The following is a 27,166-nucleotide window of genomic DNA, read 5'->3' as shown; positions in this document are numbered from 1 at the left end:
ACATCCTCGAAGAGTCCCGTCCTGACCACTCAGTCTCCTGGAGACACACTCACTATCTCATTGATACAGTTTGGCTGTGTCCCCACCTAAGTCTCATCTTGAATTGTAGTTCCCATAATCCCCACGTGTCAGGAAAGGGACCCGGTAGGAGGTAACTGAATCATGAGGACAGTTACCCTTATGCTGTTCTCATGATACTGAGTAAGTTCTCACAAGATCTGATGTTTCAGAAGGGGCTTTTCCCCCTTTTGCTTGGCACTTATCCTTGCTGCTGCCATGTGAAGAAGGGCGTGTTTGCTTCCCCTTCCACTATGATTGTTAAGTTTCCTGAGGCCTCCCCAGCCATGCTGAATTGTGAGTCAATGAAACCTCTTTCCTTTATAAATTACCCAGTCTCAGGTATCTTTATTAGCAGTGTGAGAATGGACTAATACACCCATTATTCTCTTTCATTTCCTTCATGCTACTTATCGTTATCTGAAAGTATCTTAATTATCTGTTTTGCATTTATTCTTAGTCTTCTTCAACCATAATGTGAATTCCATAGGCTCATAGACTTTATACATGCTGTCATTCACCACACACTCCCACTCTTTGAACAGATTTTATGACAGAGTAGGCATTCCATGAATATTTACTGCATTCATGAATAAGTAAATGAGTGGCACGCTGTTGACAAAATGAATATAAGCAGAAATTGGAACTTTGGAACAATAATTCTATCACTGATGTTCATAAATACTTATTAATTTATTGACGAATATTCCCATCTATTCCTGTGTCAGGACCTATGTTTAACTTCAAAGGGAATGTGCAATCATCTATATAAATCCTTGTTCTTGTCTTTTAGAAGCTCAGTCTATTGAGGAAACATATGAACACAATGCATATTAAAGTGCAATGTGATGAAGACTATAATAACAATTGCAATGCACTGAAGTTTTGAACTGAGGGCTATAGGAGCATATAATAAAGTACTTCTAACTTAAGCAAGGTAAAACAAGAAAACAATTCCACTAAAGTGCTACGGATACTAGAGTTCAGAGTCTGACATGCAAACGTAGAGGGTTAAAGAGTAACCATGAGGTGGGAGACATCAGAAGTATGTACCATCCTCCCAAGAAGTTTTTCATTGAAAGTAAGGAATGAGCTAACGTGTAATTGAGCAGGAGACAGTATCAAAGAAGTGATTTTGAGTATGTCTCTAGCTGAAGGGATGGAGCAGAGGAGAAGGGGAGATCGAAGATTAAGAAAGGGAATCTTTAAAGGGGCTAAATCTCAAAAGATGCAAAAGAGGAGGGGAAAGTTCATTCTGTAAGATGGCGGGGAAGAAGGTAGCAATGAAAATCTTTGAAGATAAGTCTTAAGGTGGAGAGAGAGAAGCTTAGCAAGCATTACCTGAACAATTTATATTTTCCCTACAGAGTATGAGATAGAACATCTGCTGATATCGGCTGTTGAGGGAAAAGCTGAGGGAGAGGGAAGGAGGAGAATTTTATTTGTTGATAATTGGTGTGCAATGTTGCTGCCCTAAGCTGCATCTTCACTGATTTGCGAAGTGAAAAATGTGTCCTTGTATCTCTCTTGAAATCTATGCAGAAACTATTTGTGGCACACTCTCTACATGAGGAACAGAACACAAGGTTACAAAAGCACCATAACACTAATGGAATAGTCATTTCTGCATTTGCAAAACAATTTTTGAAAACATAAGCTAATTAATTAGCTCAATGATTGCTTTATCCCTGTAGGTATATGTGTACAAGGACCAGTGTTTTTTTTAATCTCCTTTGAGGCATTCAAAGACACAAGAGATTTTGTCTCAGTAGGAATGTTGTGGTAGATTACATTTGCTGTAAATAAGTGACATTTTTAGAAAGCAATGAGTTCCACTGAATTTATCTTGACGAGCAAAAAAAAAAAAAAAAAAAAAAAAAGCAAAGCTAAATAAGTGATTCCCAAAATCAGACTGAAAATTCATAAGAAGTCTAAATAGTAGCTGCTCCTCATTTGGGTGTTTTGAAGGCATTAAAGGCGAATAGCTCCAACTTCATGGAAAATATTAGGCTAGAACAAAAAGAAAAGATGTGCTGCCCATCTCAAGACGAAACTATTGCACTGCTTGACATTTATACAAGAGCAGCAACTTCCCTCTCGGGTTCCATAATGAAAATCATTCCTCCATTAGCAGGTTGAGCAATATCAATTTACCCAAAGTGGGAAATCAAGCAAAAACTGCCTTCCTCTCAGAACAATCAATGGCAAGGTGAAAGAAATAGGTAATTGTATCTAGTCTCCCAACAGAACATTTTTGCCTGATTAAATGACCTTTCCTATGAAGTAGAGCCTCTAAGTGGTAGTGAGAGATAACTCCTTACAGTAAGTTTAAACACAGAATCACCAACCTTTTCCAGAGGAGCTTCTTTTTCTTCATCACTAACTCTTATGACTGAGTTGGTGGAAAGGGCAGCAAAATCAGGATGTTGACAGTATTTACATCTCAACTCCAACACTTAGAATGTTGTAAATGGGAAAGACAGTCACTCTCTTTAAATTCAAGTTAGTAACAATCATATAATCCAACCTATAAGTTTTTTTGTGAGAAATAAATTGGGGAATAAGTAGGGAATACGTTTGAAGTACATAGCACCATGTAGACACACACTTCACATGTGTTCACATTAAGTGTTCAATAATTGCTAGTCTTTATTGTTGCTGCTATGATTATAATTGCTGTGGTTGTAATGGTTTTCGAGATGATCAAGTAAAGGACTGAGTAAAGATAAATTATTGTAAGTGAGTAATAGGTGATGATAGTGGCTGGGAACCTCAACTCCTACCACAAGGGCAACACAGTAAATGTCTGTGGGACATGTAAAGCCAACTGATTTACAGATTAATGAGGAAAGTCTTTCACACGATGAACCTGAGCTAATCAATTAGCCTTATTCTTTCTTTGCAGATAGGTCATTCATCATAGAACTATAGATCTATCAGAAAGGAACTGATGAAATCAAAACCACTCATATGATTCCAGAATCCCCTCGATAACCTCAGCAAAATGGTTGCCCAGTCTCTACTTGGATGCCTTGAGTGTTAGAGAATTCATTACTTTGAAGGCAGTTTTTGACAGCTCTCACTGAAAGTTCTTCCTTATGTTAAGTACCCAGCTTCCACTCACTAGACTTAGTTTCTCTTTTTAAGGATATATGGGCCACATTTTATCCCACTTCCATAGGACAGTCCTTCATGTATGAAGACAACTCTCAAACCTTGGGCACAGGCATCTTCACTTTTCAGGTTAAATGACCCCGGTTCTATCAGTTAAGCCTTCTTACATTAGGAACTTGAATGCCTTAGTTTTTTTTTTTTTTTTTTTTAGAGCTCAGCTCTAAAGATGTTCTAATCTATCAATTAGTTATCATGTTAAAGGCTCATGCCTGTAATCCCAGCACTTTGGGAGGCTGAGGTGGGTGGAATGCTTAAAGGAGTTTGAGACGAGCCAGGCCAACACAGCAAAACCCCTTCTCTTCTAAAAATACAAAAATTAGCTTGGTATGGTGGCACATGCCTGTAATCACAGCTACTTCGGAGACTGAGGCATGAGAATCACTTGAACCCAGGAGGTGGAGGTTGCAGTGAGCCGAGATAGCACCACTGCAGTCCAGCCTGGGTGACAGAACAAGAGACACTGTCTCAAAAAAAAAAAAAAAAAAAAAAAGCTTATTTTCCCTTTCCAGTAATTATACTAGCACATAGTGACCACAATGGTAATAATAATTATAAATAAAATTTTCTGAACATTTTCTACATGTCAGCTATTTGACATGCATGATCTCAATACAACAACCCTATCAAGTAGGTATAATTATTTTTCCCATTTAATAAGTAACAGAAGGTTAGGTATGTTACCCAGCATCATACAGCTTCTGAGAGTAGAGTTAGGCTTTGCAGCCAGACACTCTAACTCCAGAGCCTGCTTTCTTAACCAATAAATTACACTGAAGAACTGTTACCTCCTTTGTTGTATAGGTCAGACCTCTATTAATTCAACCTCAGATAACACAGATGCACAATTTCTATCATTTTCCATCCCCATCATCCACAAAGTTAACAAGCCATGTTCTCTTATGTCTCTTCAAGTCCTTAATATAAATGTAAGACAGAGCTTTGTGCCATCTTACAAAAACTTTCAGATAGACCAAAAAATTCCACTTAATCAGGGCCCGTTGGTATTTTAATAGCTTGATAGCTCTTGCATCCAAACCCTATTGCTCCATCTTATTAATGAGAATATCACAAAATGTGTCTTCAAAAACTTTGCTGCTATTTAACTAGATGGGGTCCATAGTACTTTTATGAATCATCAGTAATACTACTAAATGAATATATGAATTTGGTTGATAAGATATAGCTTTTTCTTAGTGCTCTTAATTAGTGATGGCAGTTTTATTGATCACTCTTTTCTCTGCTGTGGGCTCATATATTCTGTTAATATTGCACTCCAAAATCCTACCCAGATTTCAGTTCAACTCATAAGTTCATTGTTTGCATTATCCACATTTTTCAATTGTCTAGTCTTTAGGAACCTTCTCTATTCACTAGCATTCCTCAAAAACCACCAACTAGGTTTCAAAAATTGTATTTACAAATTCTCTCTGTGTCCTGGGATAGCATTCATCTGAGGCAGGAAATTTGAGTTAATACAGAGCAAATTATCTGATTTCTAAGATGCTCCAGTATTACATTTCCTACTTTTGTCTGTCTTTCCTTGTCCAAGGACCTATCTTTTGTCAGCAAAAAACAGGAGTAAAATAGGAACATGAGGAATTCTGCTACATCACCTAGGTCTTCCTGCTGCAAATGATAGAAAACAGAGCCGCAACTGGTTTGGGCAACAGAGGTACTTTATTCAATCACGAGTGGAAATTAAGCGGTAGTCTAATTTGAAAAATGTTTAACCCAGGGCCTTCAAAAATGTCGCTAAGGCCTAGTTTCTTCCATGTTTTCACTCTGATTTTCTCCATCCTGGCTTTGTGTTTGGTCTCTGTGGTGGCAAGATAGTGGCCAGAAGCTTAGTTTAATACCACTCCAAGTTCTAGCCCAAAACAGGAGAGAGCTGTTTCCCTACAACATATAGACAAAAGTCCTGAGCCTGTATGTTATGGATCCAAATTGGTTTAGGAGCTCACCTATGAAGAAAGCAACCATGACCAGGTGAATAGGAGTCCCTAATTGATTTAGGGATCACATGCTCACTAACGGAGCTGGGAGTGGAGCAGGTGCCACTGAATCATTGGATTGAGTATGAAGGGAATAAAAATCAAGAAACACGTATCAGATGAAGGCAGAATGAATACCCAGTTGCCAAATATATATATTTTAATCTACTTCTCCATCAACAACCCATCAACTACATGCAGCAAATCCTTCTTTAGTAATTTTATTGTGGCACTAACTGAAGAACTACTCTCTGTCATAGCACTGAAACACCAAAGATCTTTCAGACCTCCATGCTCCTCATTCTTCCTTAGGCCCATACAACTTTTTACAGCCACCTTTGGCTAAATGTTCACACCTGGTTCCTACTGAAATAAGCTTCAAATGTATCCCTGTCCCCAGTAGCTCAGGGTTTTGCTCCTTCTTCCTCTGTGCCTCTGTATGTTATGAGTCCAAATTGCATTAGAAGCCCACCTATAAAGAAAACAACCATGGCCAGGGGAATGGGAATTGACTCATATTGCCAATCTCTCTCTTTCTCTCTTTCCTGCCCACAGAAATTCCTTGTAATCCAGAAAGTAATCTCTTTTCCAGAAGATTCAATCTATCCTCTTTACAAAAATTTCATTCTGAAATTGAGTCACCCGACATTGCCAATATTTGACTTTATTTTTTTTTATCCTCACACACAAAAAAATTACAGTTTTGTTTTCTGAGACAGAGTCGTGCTCTGTTGCCCAGACTGGAGTGCAGTGGTACCATCTTGGCTCACTGCAGCCTCAACCTCCCAGGCCCAAGTGATCCTCCCACCTCCCTCCAAAATACCTGGGACCACAGGCATGTGCCACCATGTCCAGCTAATTTTCTTTTTTTTTTTTTTTTTTTTTGAGGCGGAGTCTCGCTCTGTCGCCCGGACTGGAGTGCAGTGGCCAGATCTCAGCTCACTGCAAGCTCCGCCTCCCGGGTTCCCGCCATTCTCCTGCCTCAGCCTCCCGAGTAGCTGGGACTACAGGCGCCCGCCACCTCGCCCGGCTAGTTTTTGTATTTTTAGTAGAGACGGGGTTTCACCGTGTTAGCCAGGATGGTCTCGATCTCCTGACCTCGTGATCCGCCCGTCTTGGCCTCCCAAAGTGCTGGGATTACAGGCTTGAGCCACCACGCCCGGCCAATCCAGCTAATTTTCTTAATGTTTTTTGTAGACATACAGTCTCCTTAAGTTTACCAGGCTGGTCTCCAACTCCTGGACTCAAGCAATCCCCCCACCTCAGCCTCCTAAAGTGCTAAAGTTATGGGCGTGAACTACCACGCCCAGCCAAAAATGGCCATTTTTTTTTTATGGTCAACCCATAAAAAAGCTCTATAATTTACTAGAGCTGCCATAACAAAATACCACAGACTGGGTGACTTAAACTACCAAAACTTATTTTCTCACGCTCCAGGAGGCTGGAAGTCCAAGTTCAAGGTGTCAGCAAGGTTGGTTTCTTTTGAAGCCTCTGTCCTTAGCTTGTAGATGGCTATCTTCTCCCTCTGTCTTCACATGGTCTTTCCTCTGTATATCCATGTCCTTATCACTTCTTGTAAGGACACCAATCATATTGGTTGAGGGCCTATCCATATGACCTCATTTTATCTCAGTTACTTCTTAAAAGGCCCTATCTTCAAAAATAGTCACAAACTAAAGGTTAGAACTTCAACATATGAATTTGCAGAGGACATCACTGAGCCCATGACAAGCCAATAGATAGCTCCTGAGATGCAGTAATTGCTTTTTCTTTTCTTCTTCTGCCACGTTCCTCCATTTCCTCTGATTTGCAACTTCATTTCTTTCCACGCTGCTCAACTCCTATTTCTCTGGTCAGCTTTTTGTATTGATTCTCCCATTCTGTCAAAACGCTCTTATCTCCAAACCCATAGAGTGCTTTTCTGTACATCTTCCTTAATGGAATAAAACTTACCTTGCTACCCAAAATCTAATGAACAGTAATTTGTGTTTCTATGCGACATTTACAAGAAGGTCTCTACAGTAGTGTGCATTTGGATTAGCAGGGATTACTATCCTCATTTTACAGATCAAGACAAGGATATCCAGAGAAGTTGTATAATTTTCTAATTAACATTAGAACTGAACCTGGTAGCAGGCCTTTTTAATTAAACTACATTGGACTCTCCTAACTTCTGCAGGTTTTTAATTGCAGAAATGGTGAAGAGCAGTAAGTGGTTCTTTGGCCTGAACTAACTGATTTTGTTTCAATTAATAACATAAATAACAACTTCATTAACATTTGTATAGTATTTTGTATTTTATAAAACACCTCCATTGTCTAATCCCATTTGCTCCCTACGTAAAAATACATGAAATCAGTATTAGTCTCTCCCTTTATAGATGAAGAAACCAAGGCTCAGAGCAGTCGAGTGGCTTGCTAAAAGCCATGCAACTGGCAAGGAATGAGTCTAGGCAAGACTCATACCCTGGGCTTGAGCTTTTGAAGCCCACCCTCTTCTCATGTCTCGTGTTGACTCTAAAAGCCTCACTTGGGCTTTACTAGCCCTACGCTGCACAGTAGTCTTCATGAGAGAAAGAAGGAATATTTAGGCCCAATGCTATGACCTGAATTCACCTGCTTATGGACAGAGACATTTATCACCACCTGAGCAATCAGGAAGGATACCAAAACAACAGCTTGGGAAACAAACGAATTAAAGAAAAAGGGAACAGAGAAGGGGAGGAGGAAGGACAATGAGTAAGGAAGCAAGAGGACAACTCAAAAGAAAATCCAGAGAAGAAATTAAGTGATAGCATGACAGATAGCAACAAGAGACAGCAAGCAAGACAGGGTAAAATAAAATGAGTATTTTTTTAAAGAAGAAAAAAAAGCAACAACAAACACATTATCCCAAAGCCCGCAGGTGCCAGCAATTCAAATAAACGTATAGCAATTAACAGAATTAACACAGCCTTAAATAGCTTGGCTCACCAGATGTGGACGCCTATCAGGGTTCTATAAAATGTAAAGTTATTACAGATTAAGCCATTAATCATCTGTTCAGAGACTATCTCTGGCTGCAAAACTCCATTCGGTTTTAAATGGCTAATAATCACAAAGGGATGTGGAATGTAATGTGCACAATGATGTTCTATCCAATCCTTTTTCCTTTAAATATGTGTTCTATTCTCCCAATTCTCCTGCTTTTCCTTCCTCTCCATTAGAGATGCCATGAGAATAGAGAGATGAGAGAGTCCAGTCTGTCCCAGAGGTCTCAGTGGCACTTACGCTTCTCCACATGGGCAAATGGAGAAGTGTCAGATTGAGGAGAAAGGAGGATGGTGTGGAAAGAACCAAATCAAACTATACAGAAAGTCCAACACGTGGGAGGATACTGTGATGGGCTTGAATAGCCTAATGGGGACCCTACTCATGTAACTCAGTCTTGGTTTGGCCTTCCTGTATTTCATTTGTCATTGAACAGCTCAGTAATGCCAAGGACAGAGAAAAAGAGAAATGCATGTCCTCTCAGGGAGGGTCTTTCGAAACTGAAATTGGAGTCAGAAGGTAGCAGTTTTCTGTAGAAATTTTAAAATTCAAAGAGGCAGGCTCCAATCCAATGCTGAAGCTCAAGGACCACCTTTTCTTTTTTTTTTTTTTTTTTCTTTCTTTCTTTTTTTTTTTTTTTTTTTTTTGAGATGGAGTCTTGCTCTGTCACCCAGGCTGGAGGGCAGTGGCACAATCTCAGCTCACTGCAAGCTGTACTTCCTGGGTTCACGCTATTCTCCTGCCTCAGCCTCCCTAGTAGCTGGGACTACAGGCACCCGCCACCATGCCCAGCTACTTTTGTTTTTGTGTTTTTAGTAGAGATGGGGTTTCACCGTGTCAGCCGGGATGGTATCAATCTCCTGACCTCGTGATCTGCCCGCCTCGGCCTCCCAAAGTGCTGGGATTACAGGCATGAGCCACCGCACCCAGCCGAGGGACCACCTTTTCTATCCCAGATCTTCAACTTCCTAGGACAAAAACATACATCAGGGGAAAGTGGTAGATGAATTAACATTACTCCTCAAAGAATGAAGGCCTGATGGGTAAGATGCCAATCTGACTATGTTCTGCTGCTTAAGGTCCTTCAATGGCTCCCCCATTACCTAGAGAACAAAGTTCAAGGGTATAGCATGAAATGAAGACCTCTATGACATGGTCCCTACCTCACCGCAGCTACCAGTCCAAAGCTCCCAGTCTTATAATTTGGGCCTTGAAATTAGCAAGCTGTTTGCATGTTCCTCACCCAGACACCAGGACATGCTCTACCTCCATGCCTTTCTCACCCTGCCCCTCATCCTGGAGCACCTCTTTCCCCATGCTTCCATACTCCCTTCTACTTGGCATCAAGCACCTCACCTTGGGATGCTCCCTGAACCCCAAGGTGTATTAGGTCCTTCTCCTCAGCAGCGCATTGTAACTAAGAATGTCTCATGTTGTGCATTAACTGCTATTTATTGCAATTATGTGTGTGTCTGCCTCTCCCCACTAATGTGAGTTCTTCTAAAGCAGGGACCATGTTTGATTCATATTTATATTTTAGCACAGCCCTTGGCATATTATAGGTTTGGAGGATATATTGTTTGCTATGCGCTGAATGTTTGTGTTCTCCAAAGTTCATATGTTGAAATCCTAACCCACAATGTGACAGTTTTAGGAGGTGGGGCCTCCTAAAAGTAGTCATGAAAGTCATGAAGGTCCCTCATGAATGGGATTGGTGCCCTTATAAAAGGGACCCTAAAGAACTCTTATCCTCTTTCTTTCCATGTGAGAACACAATAAGAAAACAGCAGTTTGCAAACTAGAAGAGGGCCCTCACCAGAACCTGACCAGGCTGGCATTCTGTTCTTGGACTTCCAGCCTCCAGAACAGTGAGAAATAAATTTCTGTTGTTTATAAGCCACTCAGCCTATGATACTTTTTAATAGCAGTCTGGACTTATACATTGTTCATCTAAACTCCACCAGATTTCAGAGCTCCATTCATTTATTTATTTATTCCAGACATACTTATTGAGTGCATTTTTTTTAATGTCAAGGTCCATTCTAGGTGCTGGGGAGACATTTATAAGCAAATAAGACCTCTGTTCTCATGGAATTCACATTTTAATAAAGGGAAACATAGTGTCAAATGAATAGCCAAAGGCAAAAAACAAAGTAATCATTGAGGGCAGGCAGGATGAGTTATCCCTATTTTTGCATTACGAGAGAATTTATGTAGGGCAAACCTCAGAATAATGGGGGTTTTTTTCCTGACAATGATTTGCTAATATGAGAAATATAGAGATTCCATGTGCTAATGGATATTCACTTACACTTATATTTCAATTTATAAACTATTTTATACAATGCAATATATAATCCTTAATAATTATTATAAGCAAAAGCATTGTATTTCGTAATGCTGTATGGTTTCACTTTTATGTACATCATTTCATTTTTTTCTTAAGAATGCGAAAGAAGTTTTATTATCTCCTTGTTATGGGTTAGACTGGAGTAAGATCAGTGACCTTATTATATAGCCAGTGAAAAAGCTAACATTCCTAAGCAGATTTTCTGATTTGAAGCCCAGTATTCTTTTTTTTTTTTTTTTTTTTTTTGAGACGGAGTCTTGCTCTGTCGCCCAGGCTGGAGTGCAGTGGCCGGATCTCGGCTCACTGCAAGCTCCGCCTCCCGGGTTCACGCCATTCTCCTGCCTCAGCTTCCCGAGTAGCTGGGACTACAGGCGCCCGCCACCTCGCCCGGCTAGTTGTTTTGTATTTTTTTAGTAGAGACGGGGTTTCACCCTGTTAGCCAGGATGGTCTCGATCTCCTGACCTCGTGATCCGCCTGTCTCGGCCTCCCAAAGTGCTGGGATTACAGGCTTGAGCCACCGCGCCCAGCCCCCAGTATTCTTTTCATTATACTTTGATGCCTCCCTCACAGCCTTTTCTATCCCATTTTTCATAGAGGAACTTCCAATCATTCCTCTTAGCCTTGCTGAGGCTTTTAAAATAATCTTTTTCTCATATCTGATAGCTCAGGTGGAGGGAGAGAAGATTCTTGAAAGATTCACCCACTGCCATGTCAAGATGTTCTTTAATCATCCTAGGTAAGTCAAGTGGTCAATAGTACCTAAGAGCATTCATTTAGGAAAGGTATTTATTAATGAACAATCATGTGATTTCACTCAGGAAATATTGACTGAGAGCCACCAAGTGCCAAGAACCATTCTAGGAGCTGGGGACACAATAAGAACAAACATGAGACAGACACACTAAAACATGAAAAGGAACTGACTTCGTGATATTTAAGTGGACACAAATCTTATATTGATAACCAACGTGTGTAGAGAACTATCATAGTTTGACGACAACGTGGATGCTTTGTTGTGGCTTTTACATGGGTATGAGGTTAGGAAGTACACACACGAGTAATATCCAGTCCCTTTGGCACAATCATGGAGCCAGAACTTAGTTTTTAGGTGTGAAATAACTACAGTTCCAACGACAAAACCTGTTTTGTGCCACACACAAAGAAATATTGATGATCTGGAGCAGAAATTGCATAGGCCCTTCGCCATGTCCCTAATTTGAAGAAAATTACACATAATATCACTTAGTTTCATTTAGGACAACTTAAAGCCACAAATGGCGAGAGAAGTTTTTTTAAGGCAGCAAGAGGAAAAGGAAGGGGAAGAAGGGAGTGTGAAATAATTAGAGACTGTTCTATGGTTTAAGTGGGCGAGTGGGGTTTAACAGGTAGCTGAATCTTAACATAGCTGGAAGCCTTTGATGTTAACTGACTTATCAAAAACAAATAACAAGAACAAGAGAAGTATCTCCATAGACTTGCCCACAGAAAAGTGAAGTGTAATTATTAAATGCAAAGAAATAACATATTAGCACTACGTTAGACTCAAAGTGATCTGTTCAAGGTACTCAGACAAATAAGAAGACTTCCAAGTGCCTTAGAAAGACTATCACGCTGTACAGGGAAAACAGATGGGGCAGGAGTTTATCAAGTTCTAGCTTTGCCTATCATTTCTGTTAGTGTTTCGAACTTTCCTTTTTCTAACTTGGTCTGAATTTAAATGCATATTTGTGCTGCTAGCTAAGATAAGGATATTGTTATTACTGATTATAGTTATTTCTATTATCGACACTGTTTTTCAGAACTGCCTTTAACTTTTAAGCTATTCAGTAATACTTCTGACAGACTTTTGAAGCTTTCTGCTCTCTGGACAGCAAAAATGTGTGTATGTGTGTGTGTGTGTGGTGTGGTGTGTGTCTGTCTGTGTGTGTTTGTGTGTGTCTGTGTATGTGTGTGTGTATGTATTTTATTTTCTTTAGTTTCCACATGGATAAAGTCATCAGAAACATCTCTGTGTTTTTATGAGACTTGTTTCAAAATGTTCCTTCCTGATTAATAGATAGAAGATTCGTGGTTGGGAAATTGCTCCTTTGTCTCTAAGTATATAATACAGAGGTAGCTCAATACAATTGTGTATAGGAGAAAATTAATCCTAAAGGCCAGACCTAAATCCTGTCCTGGAGAAACTTCATGCTCAGGACTGTTGCACTACAAAACTGAATGAGCACTCCACAGCAACCAATGCCTCATTCATTCCTGAGCCATGTCCTTGGTAACAAGAATGTTGCAGCCTTTTTCTGATGAGAATGCAGTTCCAATGTAGTGTGATTTAACAATGTTTAAGAGTCTTTCAGGGTTCATTAGACAGTGCATAGTCTATACCTTTATTCTATCCAAATAGGAGTAAATCCCAGGGAGGAAGGGCTCTATGCCTACCATAATTCCATCAGAAATGACGATGAAATCTCTGAAGCCAGCAGAAGACTAAGTAACATCCTGCAAAGAGATAATAGCACTCTTTGGATGCTCCTCTTAATTTCGTTCTACAGCTGAGAACAATACAAAGCTATAATTGGATTTTCCCTCCTTTATTGTCTCTCTTTTCTACCCCTTCCTCTCAATTCGCACATGATTTTTTACAACAAGGCCTGCCTCAAATGTCACTCCTTCTCTAAAACTGACTTCCACCTAAAATTTATGTTTCCTCTACTCAATTACAGCATTTAGTCTATGGCACTGAACACATGCTCTCCTATGCTATACTTATTCACTCACTGATCTCATCTCCCTTCCTACAAGACAAAGCCTTGGAGCATGGAGATCATGGCTTAAAAAGAGCCACCAAGTTTAGTTACAGCACAAAAAAAGGTATCCAATGATTATTAGATAAATGGACAAACAAATTCTTTGTTTTTTTTTTTTTTTTTTTTTTTTTTTTGAGGCGGAGTCTCGCTCTGTCGCCCGGACTGGAGTGCAGTGGCCGGATCTCAGCTCACTGCAAGCTCCGCCTCTCGGGTTTACGCCATTCTCCTGCCTCAGCCTCCCGAGTAGCTGGGACTACAGGAGCCCGCCACCTCGCCCGGCTAGTTTTTGTATTTTTAGTAGAGACGGGGTTTCACTGTGTTAGCCAGGATGGTCTCGATCTCCTGACCTTGTGATCCGCCCGTCTCGGCCTCCCAAAGTGCTGGGATTACAGGCTTGAGCCACCGCGCCCGGCCACAAATTCTTATTATGCATCTACTATGTGCCACGCCTAACAGACACAATTTCTGCCTGGACAAGGCTCACAGGGCAGTGGCATGAATGAATGCATGGACAGTGCCATCTCATATACAAATGATGCTCAATAAATTTCAAATAACCATAACAAGAATAAAACATGCCCTGAGAGGAGACTCATAAGATGTCACAAGGGATTGTTATCTACAAGAAGGAACACTGTTTGCTTCTCAAGAAATGTCCCCAGGGAGATGGTATAGATAACTTAGGCAATCAAGCTTAGCTTAAACAAAATGTGCAGTGCACTGCTTTGATGCCACAGTGTTCTGAAAGAGCTCTACCAAATTAAATCTGATTCTTTTTGCCTCAACAATTGACCTTAGAGGTTGCACTTACACTTGGCTGAAGCTCCTTTTGCTCTCAGACAGAGGTCTCAACACACCAGCTACAATGGTAATAAACGAGTAATGGCGAAGTCCCACTGTTTTTTCACAGCTACTAGCTCTCAGGAAAGAAGAAGAAGAAAAGCAAAAACCAGTCTTCTGAGCCTTAATGTTACATTATAAGAATTTTCTTTCATCTCAAATAATGAGACCCTTGGGAACACCAGGCTTAGTGAAGGTAAAATAATACATATGTTATATTTTAGACAGGGCACACAACAACAAATTGAGCCACTTTTAGCTAGAGCTTTCCTATTTGCCAGGTCAAAATCACAAAAATCAAACTTTACACTCATCTAGTTCCTTGTGATTTCAATGGCCTTTCACCTGTGTGATTGCATTTAATTTATAAGCACAGCCATCTGTGGGCTAAGAGCCTCAATTTGTTAGATGAGGAAACAGAACCACAGGGTATTTGATATGGTTGGTTGTGTCCCCACCCAAATTTCATCTTGAATTGTAGCTCCCACAATTCCCACATGTTGTGGGAGGGAGCCAGTGGGAGGAAGCCAGTGGGAGGTAATTGAATCATGGGGTTGGGTCTTTCCCATGCTGTTCTCATGATAGTGAATAAGTCTCATAAGATCTGATGGCTTTATAAAGAGGAGTTCCTCTGCACAAGTTTTTCTTCCCTGCCACCATGCAAGATGTGACTTGCTCCTCCTTGCTTTCTGCCATGATTGTGAGGTCTCCCCAGATATGTGGAACTGGGAATCAATTAAACCTCTTTTCTTAATAAATTACCCAGTCTTGGGTATGTCTTTATCAGCAGCGTGAAAACGGACTAATACAGTACTAAATTGACAAACCCAAGGTCATGCAACCAGCTTAAGCGGGAATGAAAATATAGGATACCTACTTCCAAGTCCAAGGTTGTTTGTGCTGCAATCTAGCACTTCATAGATTTGAGGACAGATCCAGTCATTGATTTAGACATGTCATTTGTTTATAAATGAAACAATCACATGGTGCATTAAATAGAGTTGGGTGAACTTTACCTCTTTAAGGCAGCCCATGAAGTTGTTGCTGACAGGGGAGCCAGGCAAGTCAGCGGTACTTGGGCTTCCTCCCACGTAGAAGAAGTCATCCGAGCCCAGCATGGTATAGTCCTCTTGAGTGTAGCCCGTCGTGGTAAGAATGCCATCCACAGAGATTGTCACCTGGTGGAGGGACATAGGGACAAAAAAAATCCCAACAATGACCTTACGATCCTAACATAAGCCAGTGGCTTCCCCTACTTGTGGCATCACTTTCATTAAGATTTTCATGAGGTATACTTTCTAATTTGATTTGATTTTGGTATGTGCAGCCAAGTTCCATTTTCTGGTCTGCCTCCCTGGGTCTCAAGCCTTCAGTATTTCCCTGCAGACTCATGGAAGACTTTGTTAGAATTTCCAAGCCGGGCACCTTGTTCTACCCATTGCAATCTTTACACAGTCAGGCTAGAAAATGGAACCATCCTCAGACGATATCACTTGTCTCAGTTCATTGCTAAAATGATTGCTTATTTGTTACATGATTGTTATTCATGGTGGTAGTGAAAAACAGCAAAGAAGACATTTGATGATGAAGTTTGTTAGGGGTTGGTCTTTGGTTGTTGATGGTTTTATTTTTCCTTTTTTCTTTTCTTTTTTCTTTTCTTTTATCTTTATTGTTATTAATATATTGATTTTGGCTCACACCACACTGACAAACATGCATTCAGGGAGGGAAGGAGAAGGGTCTTGATTCTGATATAGTCATGGATGATACATGCCATGGACTGCCCCAGGACACCAACCCCTACCCTCCCTTGGCTCCCATCACCACCCCCAAGGGAAGAAATGACCCAAACCAAAAAGGCAACTCTAACAACAACAACAAAAAGAATGATGAAAAATAATAACCAAAACAATAAAAATAATAATGCCCACAGAAAAGAAATAGCACCCTTTTACCCAACATCCATGAAAGGAGCAGAGGGCAAAGAGAAACGATGGGGCCTCAAAGCATGCACACACCATACACCGATACACCCATGCAGAAGTCATCTGGAACCAAGAGAGAAGGCGGAAGAAAAACAAAACTGGGAAAGGGTGGGAAGAAATTAGGGAAAGAATAAAAATCCACTTCACACTTACATGCATTGAACAAACTGAAGAACAAGATGGAAGTGGAAAAAAAAGCATTCAAAACTCAAAGGTAGTCTTTTCTCTGCCTGCCACCTCCCTTACTAAATAAAAGAAAAGAAAAGAAAAGAAAAAGTCCAAACCCAACCCCAAAATATATGAAACATGAAAGGAGAATGAAGAGTGGGGAAAAACAAAAGAGAAGAAAGTGAAATTGGGTTGATGATTGGTAAGTTGTTAGTAATGAGGAGGAAAATGAGGAAACAAATTCTGATGCAGGTAGGAAAATTCACGAGACAGGAACATGCCATGCAGAGTTCGTATGGAGAACATAATTGGTGGATATCCTTTTGGCCACGGTAGGGGAGTAAGGTAAAAGAAGGGTAAGAAAGAGTCTAGGAAGTTGAGTACTTTCCTCCCCAGATCACCTGTGGCAGCCGTGGCCACATAAAAGGGAAAGAGAAAAGGGACTAAGGAGTGGGAAAGGAGGAAAAAAAGAAAAGAGGAAGAGTAAGAGGGAGAGGAAGGCACAGAAAGCAGAAAGTTCTCACTATAAATCTCTGTTGTCTCTAGTATGTAACTTGAAAGTTGTAAAATAAGAAAACAAAACAAAACAAATTTAGCCAAACGGAGATACTTAAAAAGAAAAAAGAAAAGAAAAGAAAAGCATTTTTGGGGGGAAAAAAACTGAAAACTAAAGAAAAGGAAGCCTTCCCCAGAAAATTCAAGCAAATATCATTTTTAGGACAAGGGCATCCCCTTCCTTTTTTTTTTTTTTTTTTTTTTAAGAAAAAGAAAGGCTTTCATTTAATTCAACAAAAATCTTAAAAGAAGAAATGAGTCTAAAGAGGATAAAAGGGGGGGGTTGGAGAGGAAAACGGGGGCAACACACGGCAAACCCAAAAAAAGAGACAATAAGAATGATATCTACCAGACAATGTAGTTTGTTTACCATAGCGTGTCCGATGCCTGAGTGCTTTGCGGAGAAGGGGGAAGAAAGGAAATTAAAAATTGTGAACAGAACGATTGTTAATTAAAAAAACTAAAAACAAAGATGAGTCGTTAGGGTGTTAGTACATTAGTCGGTTAGTAAAATGACACATTGCATGAATGATCTTGTGTTAGTTTCTCAAAAAAAAGGCACCCGACACAGAAAAAGAGAGTGGGGGGAAGACAATGAGACCAGGACTCTATGGAAAACCATGCCACCTGGGGCACAGCCAGAAAAGGAGCTGTAGTCTACATGCCATTGCAGCTCCCTGCTTCTTCCAAATCTCTCTCAGACCAGATCTCACCCGCTACAATTAGCACCATACTTACTTCCCAAGGACGCTTCTGAATGGACACCGCCCACTCCCTTCCCACCCTCTAACACAAACCCATTCCACCTCTTCTGAAAGGAAAGACCCCCAACAGGTACCATTCCACATGTAGATAAATAGATACAAAGAACTGAAATACAAATATTTTGCGATTTATTTTTTTCACATCTGACTATGACTACAAGGTAGATAAATGATCATGACTTCCTCCCAAAACGGAAAATACTTAAACCATTTACAGATCAAACCTAGCATAGAAAGTCTGCCTTATGTAGTGTACTGTAGGTTTCCATAGATAATTAAACATCTACGACCTACTTGATTTTTGTGGATATGTGCAACCAGAGAGGAACATTTTTCTTTCAGTTTAGAATTAATAAAATGCATCAAAAAAGTTAGAATCTTCTTTATTACTCAATAAGGTCATCAATTTGTTTACTTTGCCAGAAAGCTTTGGAATCTCTTTCCCCCAATTCCTCTTGAACAATGCTTTTCAAGCTTTTATGTAATTTATTGTATGGATAGGAGGGAAGACTGGCAGGTTAAACATGATTAGAAAAGCCCTCTGGAAGACTGGAAGACTGGTAACCTCAGTTTTGTGTTTGTAGTTTAACAAAAGTTAACACGTAGAGGTAAAGCCATGAAAGTTATAGCCATGACCTTGGAGTTAGGCAAGGTCAAGGACCAATTACCACCCCCTACCACATACAAACACACAAATTCCTCACTACCTTAATCCCAGTTATAGTTTGCAACAGATACAGGTAGTCCACATTCCTTCCTTTAATTGTAAGCCATAACAAAATACCTGGCCTTGGTCCTGACCTGGCTTAAAGGCAAAACCATGAATAGATGATCATGAAGGAAGAAATGAGGAGAGTTCTGCTCCATTTGGTAATAAGTACTCCAGGAAACCCCAGGTAAACTTTACTCAGATGAATTTTTGCCATAAAAGCCATTCAATCTTACCAAAAATATGAATGAATAAGGCTGCTCTAAGTTTGTTGTCAAATATTTATGGAGCTATTTATAGTTTAATTGAAATAGACAGGAATGTCCCACCATTCAAATGTATCCTAGGGAACTCAAACAGATGTTATAAATATTATTTTAATGGGCAAAATAATAATCTTACATTATTCACATTAAAATAATTGAATTTGCAAAATCAACTTTGCTTTTCAGAGATTTTCCTCTTTCAATAAATTGCATTTGGTTGCAAAATTTAGTCAGAATTTCAATGAGGTTCAATTTTAGGTTCACTTTCTTACAGAAGATTAATACTCCCTCTGCCAAAAAATACCCCCAATACTGTAGGGCCTCTGTACCCCTGTCTAGCACAGAGAATTGCACTTAGCTGCACCCTTGGCACCAGACAGATGCAGTCACCTTTGAAACAGAATGCTCAGCCTGTAGATCATGTGCACGTCACAGTACGTCTATACCCAGACCACGGATGAGCTCATAATCCTTCTGGAACATAAGGTGCTTTGCATATTTAGCCACCACACATGGCTGCGGAAGATTGTAATCACCATTTTGCAAATGGAGACTGTGGTGGAGAAAGGTCAAATGGCTTGCCCAAGGGCACAGAGCAGAGTTGGGCCTTAGAGCAGGAGGGGCAGGGGTGGGAAAACATCCAGGGTAGTTTTCCTCTAGCTGCTCTGATTAAAACAGCACAAACAATATTTGAATTACAGTTTGGTTTATCCTCTCTCCATTTAAAGGACTTAAGTGGGCCTGATACTATTTTAGAAAAGTGTTTTTAGTAGAAACAAAAGTGAGCCTTTCACACAAGAATTGGAATCATTCCAGAATGGCAAGGAAGGGTGGTGGGAGAGAGTTAGAGAAACAAATTGGTGAGAACCATGACCTGATTGTGCTCTGAAGTACATGAAAAGTCTCTCCTCCACTGATTAATGCCTAAAGGGTGTTATTTTGTACCTGCCAATCAAAACTAGCAAAAGGTTGTATTTCACTTTTAGGTCTAGTCTTTGCAGCTCACATGTAACAAGCCCTTATGTATCAGCAAATGGATATTTGATTTGGGTTCTCTTGACAGTTGAGACGTTCTCTCCTGGGTAAGTATGGATGGGGAATGATGAAAGAAGATATTAGCAATAGAGTTCTTTGGCCTTAGAGGAAAAACACAGAACAATATTCAAAAATATCAGATTCATGAATGTCGAGATGATTGGGGACTCTAAGTCTTATGTCATTTGGCATTTTTACCTGAGATAACTGTAATCTCCCAACAGGATGGCTTCCTTGATATACCTAAGTGTGGAAATGTGTTTCAAATGTGTGCCAGCCTATACCATTTGTTTAGCATTAGTAAGGAGTTACACTTTTATCAAACAGAAAACGTAGGCAAACACCTATCATTTCTTATGCTTTCACATTGACATTAGAAGGCATTAGATCAATCATATGGCAGAAGGAAATTTGGTAAGCACTTTTTGATAAGCACTTCAGAAAGTATAGTGTTTTCTGGTTAATAAAGCCTGGATACCATCCAACTGGGTTTAATGACAGATTAGCAAATAGGAAAACCAAGTAACAATGGCAGCCTGGAAAAGTCAGCCTCGGCACAGACTTTGATTTTTATAGGAAATGGTTTTCTTTTACTGACATGGGCTGATGAGGTATTATTATTGTTATCATTATTATTAGTCATGAAATTGAAAACAACTTCACTTGGCTAAGGCTTTCTGAGAATGTTGTCACCTGACGGAGGTGCCTGCTTAGAATCGGCAAGCGATGGGACTTCCCAAGCACGGACAGAACCAGGAAAGGCTGCTCCAAAGTTGACTTTTTTATTTGGGTCCTTCCACTTTCCAGGCCTCCCAGTCAACTGAAGAGTCTCGGAGGGAGAGACAGGGGCAATAGAGTAGGACCGCCGCATCAAGGAAGAGAGAAACAGAGGAATTCAGAGAGATCCCGGCTAATTAATTCCAAAGCTAGAGATTAACGTAAAAGAAAAAAAATAGTTGGGAAAGAGTAGTAAATTAAAAGAGAAAAGGGAAGACTTTTTCTGGAAGGAATTAAAATTATGGCATCGTGGCAATGGCTAACTTAATTAAAAAGAAAAACATATATTCAAAGAATGAGGAAAATCTACGAAACTGCAGAAACAAAATGCCGTCCCTAATTGAATTTAACAATAATACGATAAGATTCAAATGTAATTAAGAAAATGATAAAAGGAAAGCAGAATAAAAGGAATGAAAGTACTTACAACTTTTATTATCTATACAACTGAGTTTTTTTTTTTTTTCTTAAATAACAAGCACAGAGGGAGAATTGAAGTATGCGGAGAAACATATTTTAATAATTTTCCATGTGAAATTGCGAAGACTGGGAGAAAGTTAGACTTTAACATCTCTATCCCTGAATCTCCACCCCTCTCCACCTCACACCCATCACCTGCTTCACAAACTTACTACCCAGCCACCTAAGATGAGCCTTCCAGGCATTCTCTCCCCTCAGCCATTACCTGCCGGAGGTTGCGTGTCACTTTGACATCATGCCAGGCGTTGTCATTGAATTTTCCATTCACTGGCTCCACAATGGCCTCAAAGGCCCCGGACCCCAGGTTAATGACCAAGGAGACCGCACCATCCTTCAGAGCCAGGTTGACATAGTCAGCCGACTTGCCCGTGTGCAGGATGAGGCCGTTACGCTGCCAGGTCTTAAAGGAGAGGGTGATTTCATCACTGCTGCTCTGGATCGGGTTCTGAGACAGGTCGTAGCACAGATACTCTGAGCCTCGGAAAGTGGCCACATTCTCCTCTCGAGCTATAGGAAAAGAAAAGAGGAAAGCAGTCAACACTTGTCTGGCAAGAGTCAGATCTACGCAAATACCAAAGAGAACACACCGCAGGGGTACTGCCCCTGTTCTTGTGCTAATACCAACACAGCACTCCCTTCCATTCTTCCGCAAGTCTTATATGGAAACACTGGGAAACTAGCAGCAGGGGTGACTGCAGAGAAACGACGTGTCCACACGAGGGTAGAAGACAAACAAGATGGTGCAAAAGAGCTTGCTGCCTTTCCTTCACATTTTCTCAAAGAAAAACCTAAAGGGAGGTTTCATGCAAAATGATCAAGTGAGGCTCAAGTTGCTTTTGCTTCAGGAATTGCTTTTAAATGCTTGTAGAAGAGCTGGTTTAGAATGGATAATTAACTGTTCTGACAAAGGACTCTTTAGCTTCAGGTAGCTTTTATTGACCAATAACTAAAAAATCAATTACCCTGAAAGATCTGGCTCTGATTTTCATCCATCAATAACTCAGGTAACTTTGGTTTCTATAGTACAGTCCCAAGCCCCGTGGAACATGGCTGGGTTGTTAAGTAGGGGGTTAGACCTGAGTAGGTGATATAGCAGGTGAGGAGAAGGGAAGAGAATGCATTTGATATGTTTTGATAAGACAGCAATACCACTGTTAAACTCAAGACTCTCTGCTCTAGGGTATCCTGTTTTAGATGACCCTGGTTGGACTATCCTATGGCCACAGAACTAGGGTTCCACGGGGCCAATATGGCATTCTCTTCTTCCCCACAGAACTATCCTTCCCCACAGAACTAGGGTTCCATGGGGCCAAGATCACATTCTACTGGAGCCCATATTCTCTTTCAAGACAATATTTCATAGACTGGGACCCTGTCATTGCCCACCCAAAAAACCTTAAGCCTGTTTTTCAGGGCTTGTGCAGGCCTCTTCCCTGGATCCATCTTTCTTTTTCCTTCTTTTTCTTTTCTTTTTGAGTCTTGCTCTGTCACCAGGCTGGATTGCAGTGGTGTGATCTCAGCTCACTGCAACATCCGCCTCCCGGGTTCAAGTGATTCTCCTGCCTCAGCCTCCCAAGTAGCTGGGACTACAGGTGTGCAACATCACGCCTGGCTTATTTTTGTATTTTTAGTATAGACAGGGTTTCACCATGTTGACCAGGATGGTCTCGATCTCTGGACCTTGTGATTTGCCCACCTTGGCCTCCCAAAGTGTTGGGATTATAGGCATGAGCCACCACGCCCAGCCCTGGATCCATCTTTCTAAAGGCAAACCATACATATTGCAAGGTCTGAGGAGCAGCCATGGGGGACTACTTGCAGAAATGTGGATAGGGCTTGTCCATTAGGCTGGGGCAACCACATGCATTCATACCAGACCCTTCATGATATAGGACAAAGCCAAAGATGGGAAGAGAAGGGAGTAGACCGTGGGCTGAGGACTAGGGGTTGGCTGGTTCCCCCTGTGCTGCTATTTCCCAATGCAGAACTCCAAGGAATCCAAAAAATCTAAATTTGAACCTGGCTTTCCAAGTAGTTACAAAGGTATATTTGTCAAGGTAAGAGGGTGAAATACATTTTCTTTAATTATTTGTTTTTTCGATTTATAATTTTGACACACAGTGTTATGAAATTCCATTTGTCTTCTTGCCAGATAGCCTTACTTAGAATGGTCTAACTCATACCAGAGTTGGTCAAAAGCTATCAAACGCACCTCATTACCAAAAGAAAATGGCCACAATAGTTGAGATACACAGTTTCCCTCTAAAGATTGGAGGCTACAAAATAAGGTTGAAAGAATTCTATTTTCCCTGCCGGCACTACAATCCAGGCTTATTAACCAAAGCCAAGTCCGCTTCAACTCAGATCTGTATCAACCATCACAGCCCCAGGTAAACTTCTTAGGCAAAATAAATATTTTCTCATCATAAAGTAAGAGCTGTAAAAAGGAGATGCTTTTATAATGTGAAGAGCCTACTAGCCACTACATATTGTTAAATTAATCTTAGCATTATGAGATTGTTAAAACATCAACCTCAGCTTCATACTCCAGGGAATTAAAGAAGAGATCAAGTTTCTCTTGTGTGTTTCAGAGCAGCCCAGTCATATGTGTCTACCTGCATATGTCTGCTTGCACACACACTGGTATAAGCAAAAGAGATCTATTCACCTATAAATGCTCACAGGGTAGCTTGCACATGTTTAAGTAGTGAGCACATAACGCATGCTGGATTTTAGCAGAAATAGCCCCCCCAAAATAATAAAGCAGAGATTCAATACTGTCTGCATGTTTGAAGAAGATCTATCCAATCCCCGAGTGTTCTGTCTATTGTCATGATCTCTCCCCTCATTTCTGAAGAAACGTCTTTGTTAAACTGCAATTGGATAAGCCCCTGTTCAGGAGACCTGGAGGTGACCCTGATCTAGAGTAGAAGGTGACAAATCAAACAGCGTTATCACAACTAAGCTCTTTTTCTACAGACAGGGATGTCCACAGAGCCAACTACTGTGCACATCCTTGGCACCACAAGTGGTATATTAATGGGTGTCTTCTATAAACATTTAAGTTATACCTTGTGTGCCCACTGAACTGAGATAAATGAGCAAGGAAAGTAGTGCCTATAAAGAGAAGCTTAAATTAATCATCCAGTACCCTTCAAAGGGGAAGAGTTTGACACAGAACAGCAAGGCACCAGATATTATTTAATGTGCTACATGGTGCTTAATATTTTTTATATAATTAGAGCAAGGAGTCTGTCAAAATAATAAATTTTAGAGCTATAAGGGATTTTAGAGATGGCCTGATTTAATGCCCTTATTTTATTAAGGAAGAAATTGATGACTAGAAATAAGTGAGTTGCCCAAGACAACACAGTTAGTTTGTGGTACTCTGGGCTTGGGGCACGTCTGGGCTTTTCTTAGTCTAAATATTCATTATCTTCCCTTTGCCTATCACTCTGGACATTCTAGATGTTCCTACTTGTCTTGTCAAAGGCCACAAATGATTCCATAGTACTGTGCATTGACTGACAAACCATCCCAAACTTTGAATAAACTGAGCCAGAAACCAATTCCTCTCACCTTACATGAATCACTCATTCACCAAAAGAAATGTTTCCCTAGATTTGTATTTAAAGCAAAAACACTTCTTTTATGTGGGAGGCCATAGGGGGAAAAAATGGCATCAGTGCAGAGAAAAGAATATCACCATAAATAAATAAGAACTAAAACCAATGTGAGGAAGAAAAGGCCTACGCAAATCACATGCATATTTATGCTAATCTCCATGCAAATATACCGATGAAGATTTTATGTGGCCAAGTGCCTTCCTTTGCAAATATTTAACAGAAATTGCTGTAACCATTCACAACCTTCCCAATCTTTTCATCCAACGAAGAATTTTCTCAGTTTACCTCTTCCCTGAGTCAGAGGAGGCTACCAAGATCAGCATTACCCTGTTGGGATATCTCCTCCATTGGTCAACAAACAATAGACAACTGACATCTTCTCCCTAAGTCGTATCCTATATAAGCAAATTTATATCATTTTCAAGTGATGGAATAATTTTCCCCTACATGTTATGTTGTAAGAGGCACTAGAAATGCGTAACCCAGTCTTTTTTTTTTTGAGATGGAGTCTTACTCTGTCACCCAGGCTGGAATGCAGTTGCGCGATCTCGGCTCACTGCAACTTCCGCCTTCCAATAACCCATTCTCTAAAAGAGCAAATCAAGGGCTAGAAAGGAGAAGGAGAAAAAAATGAGGATCTTGAAGAAATCACTGTTTTGTACACTTGCACAACTGACAAGATTTTTCTTCTAAGACCACCAATCTATCTTAATTTCCTTCTAGTAGCTGAGACTCAACCACTCTCTTATCACCTTGAAAATCATACTAAGTTGACAGTAACGGTAACTAAAAGGGACAAAACCAAATAGTGACAAACATGCATTTCTAACCTAATTTAATCCTTTGAATCCTCCATTAGAAAAAACAAAATAGCACCCAAAATCTATTTATACTAGGTGTTTATACTGAGAAGGAGGTTGAAGAGACAATGCAGCCACCTTGTATATATTCAAGCTAAATAGGTGGAGAAAATGAATGCAGGGGATTATGTAACACAGTACACAACAGCTTAGCATAAACTACAGCTTGGCAAGAGAGGAGGCACTAACATAGCTAATGGACTGTTTAGCTCCATTTAAATTATATTATCCCAAAGTTTACAATCAATTGCATAAGTGTAAAAATGAAAAGTGTTATTCTCACTGCATGAAAAGCAGAGCTCAACTCTGTATGACAACAAATCATTTATCCATTATTTGTAAGCGTCCAATTGATTAAACACTAGATGCAATCTAGATATGTATAATTCAAGATTTTAAATCAGTTTTGTATAAGATATATAATGTACTGATCTTTCAAATGGCTGGATAATTCAATACTGATATATAGTCAGTATTAATAAGCATTCACTTAATTCTGTTCTTCACTCCTTTCCCCCAAAAGACACCCAACTTATAATTTATATATTGTTATCACTCTATTTCTCTGAGAAATTCCAAAGCAGATTAAAATACTCAGTGTTATATTTTATTACTATGCAATCTAAGACGTGTGGGGGAAATGCATATAACTGTTTAATTAGGCCTGCCATTCCTATGGCTTGGTGTCTTAAAAACCCAAACTGGGCTTTGAGGGCAAAAAAATTGAACTTCTATAAGTTACAGGGAACCATTGCATAATTTTACTGAGAGGGATAGAAGGAGTCAGTCTGTATTTTTAAGAGATTGCATAATCTTTTAGAAATACATTTGAACTACTTTTTCAGGGGTTGCCTAGAACTGGTTCAGCCTAGATGTTGATATAGTTCCTGGATATAGTGAGGTTTGCACTTCACTGGGCAAGAATGCAAGCAGAAGTTCCTTGCAGAACAACCTAAGAGAGGCAGAGACACCAGCAAGCCACAGAACACAGGAGGAAACCAAAGTGTGGATACTTAAGATCCAAGTGCAATCATTGGAAAGCCAAACACCAAAGGCAAAATTTGACAGAAAAAGACAAAGAATTAGTCAAGAAAGGACTGAAAATGAAAACACGTCAGGCATTGATAAAGACGGATTCTAGGACCATTGGCAAGCAGGCATTTACATGCATCTAGATGTGTCATGGATTTCCAAATGCTTTCTTAATTATTATTGGTATTCTCTCAATGCTCTGTGAGGTCATTTTACTATGATTACACCAATGTGAGGAAATAGAGACACACAGAGTTTACAGGGGCCGTCCAAGGTACTACAGAATGCCATTTCCAAAACTGTAACGCTATGATTTTCATTCCATTGCTTTTGCTACTACACCATACCACTACTTTGCCAGAAACTCAGATTCCCAAAGCAGATGCCTAGCACCCTATATCTGATATTCTGCAGCTGCATGAAGTTAAATCTGTCGAAAGGTAAAACTAGTGACAATGGTAGGCAAGAGCCCTGGTAGGCAGCAGGAAACCAAGCAGGCAAGTAGGGGAATACATTGACTTTCTTTCCAAATTCTCAGCACCAAGCTGAAAAGAAAAGCCAATCTGAGAAGATAACACTCTTTACCTCCAACAGAGAGCCTTAGAAATGGAATTTTTAGATACTTGGAAGAGCCTGTTAAAATGTTGACCCCTCTGAAGTGGCTG

The 27,166-nt window shown here is 40.1% G+C and overlaps 1 protein-coding gene across 5 annotated transcripts in view; it reads right to left on the bottom strand.

Moving 5' to 3' along the window:
• NRXN3 (neurexin 3) overlaps positions 1–27,166 on the bottom strand; it is a 1,636,170-nt gene that overhangs the window by 1,208,032 nt on the left and 400,972 nt on the right. For all 5 annotated transcript variants that reach the window (XM_030931539.1, XM_030931540.1, XM_030931537.1 and 2 more), the window contains 2 exons: positions 21,189–21,490; positions 15,261–15,422 (listed from right to left, as the gene is read on the bottom strand). In XM_030931539.1, the coding sequence (XP_030787399.1) occupies positions 15,261–15,422; positions 21,189–21,490 (464 nt within the window). The remainder of the gene's footprint in view (positions 1–15,260; positions 15,423–21,188; positions 21,491–27,166) is intronic.

The sequence above is a fragment of the Rhinopithecus roxellana genome, chromosome 5, assembly GCF_007565055.1.
Source record: "Rhinopithecus roxellana isolate Shanxi Qingling chromosome 5, ASM756505v1, whole genome shotgun sequence".
NCBI classification, from domain to species: Eukaryota; Metazoa; Chordata; class Mammalia; order Primates; family Cercopithecidae; genus Rhinopithecus; species Rhinopithecus roxellana.
Note: the sequence above shows the minus strand (reverse complement) of the source record. Positions and strands in the feature narration are given on the sequence as shown.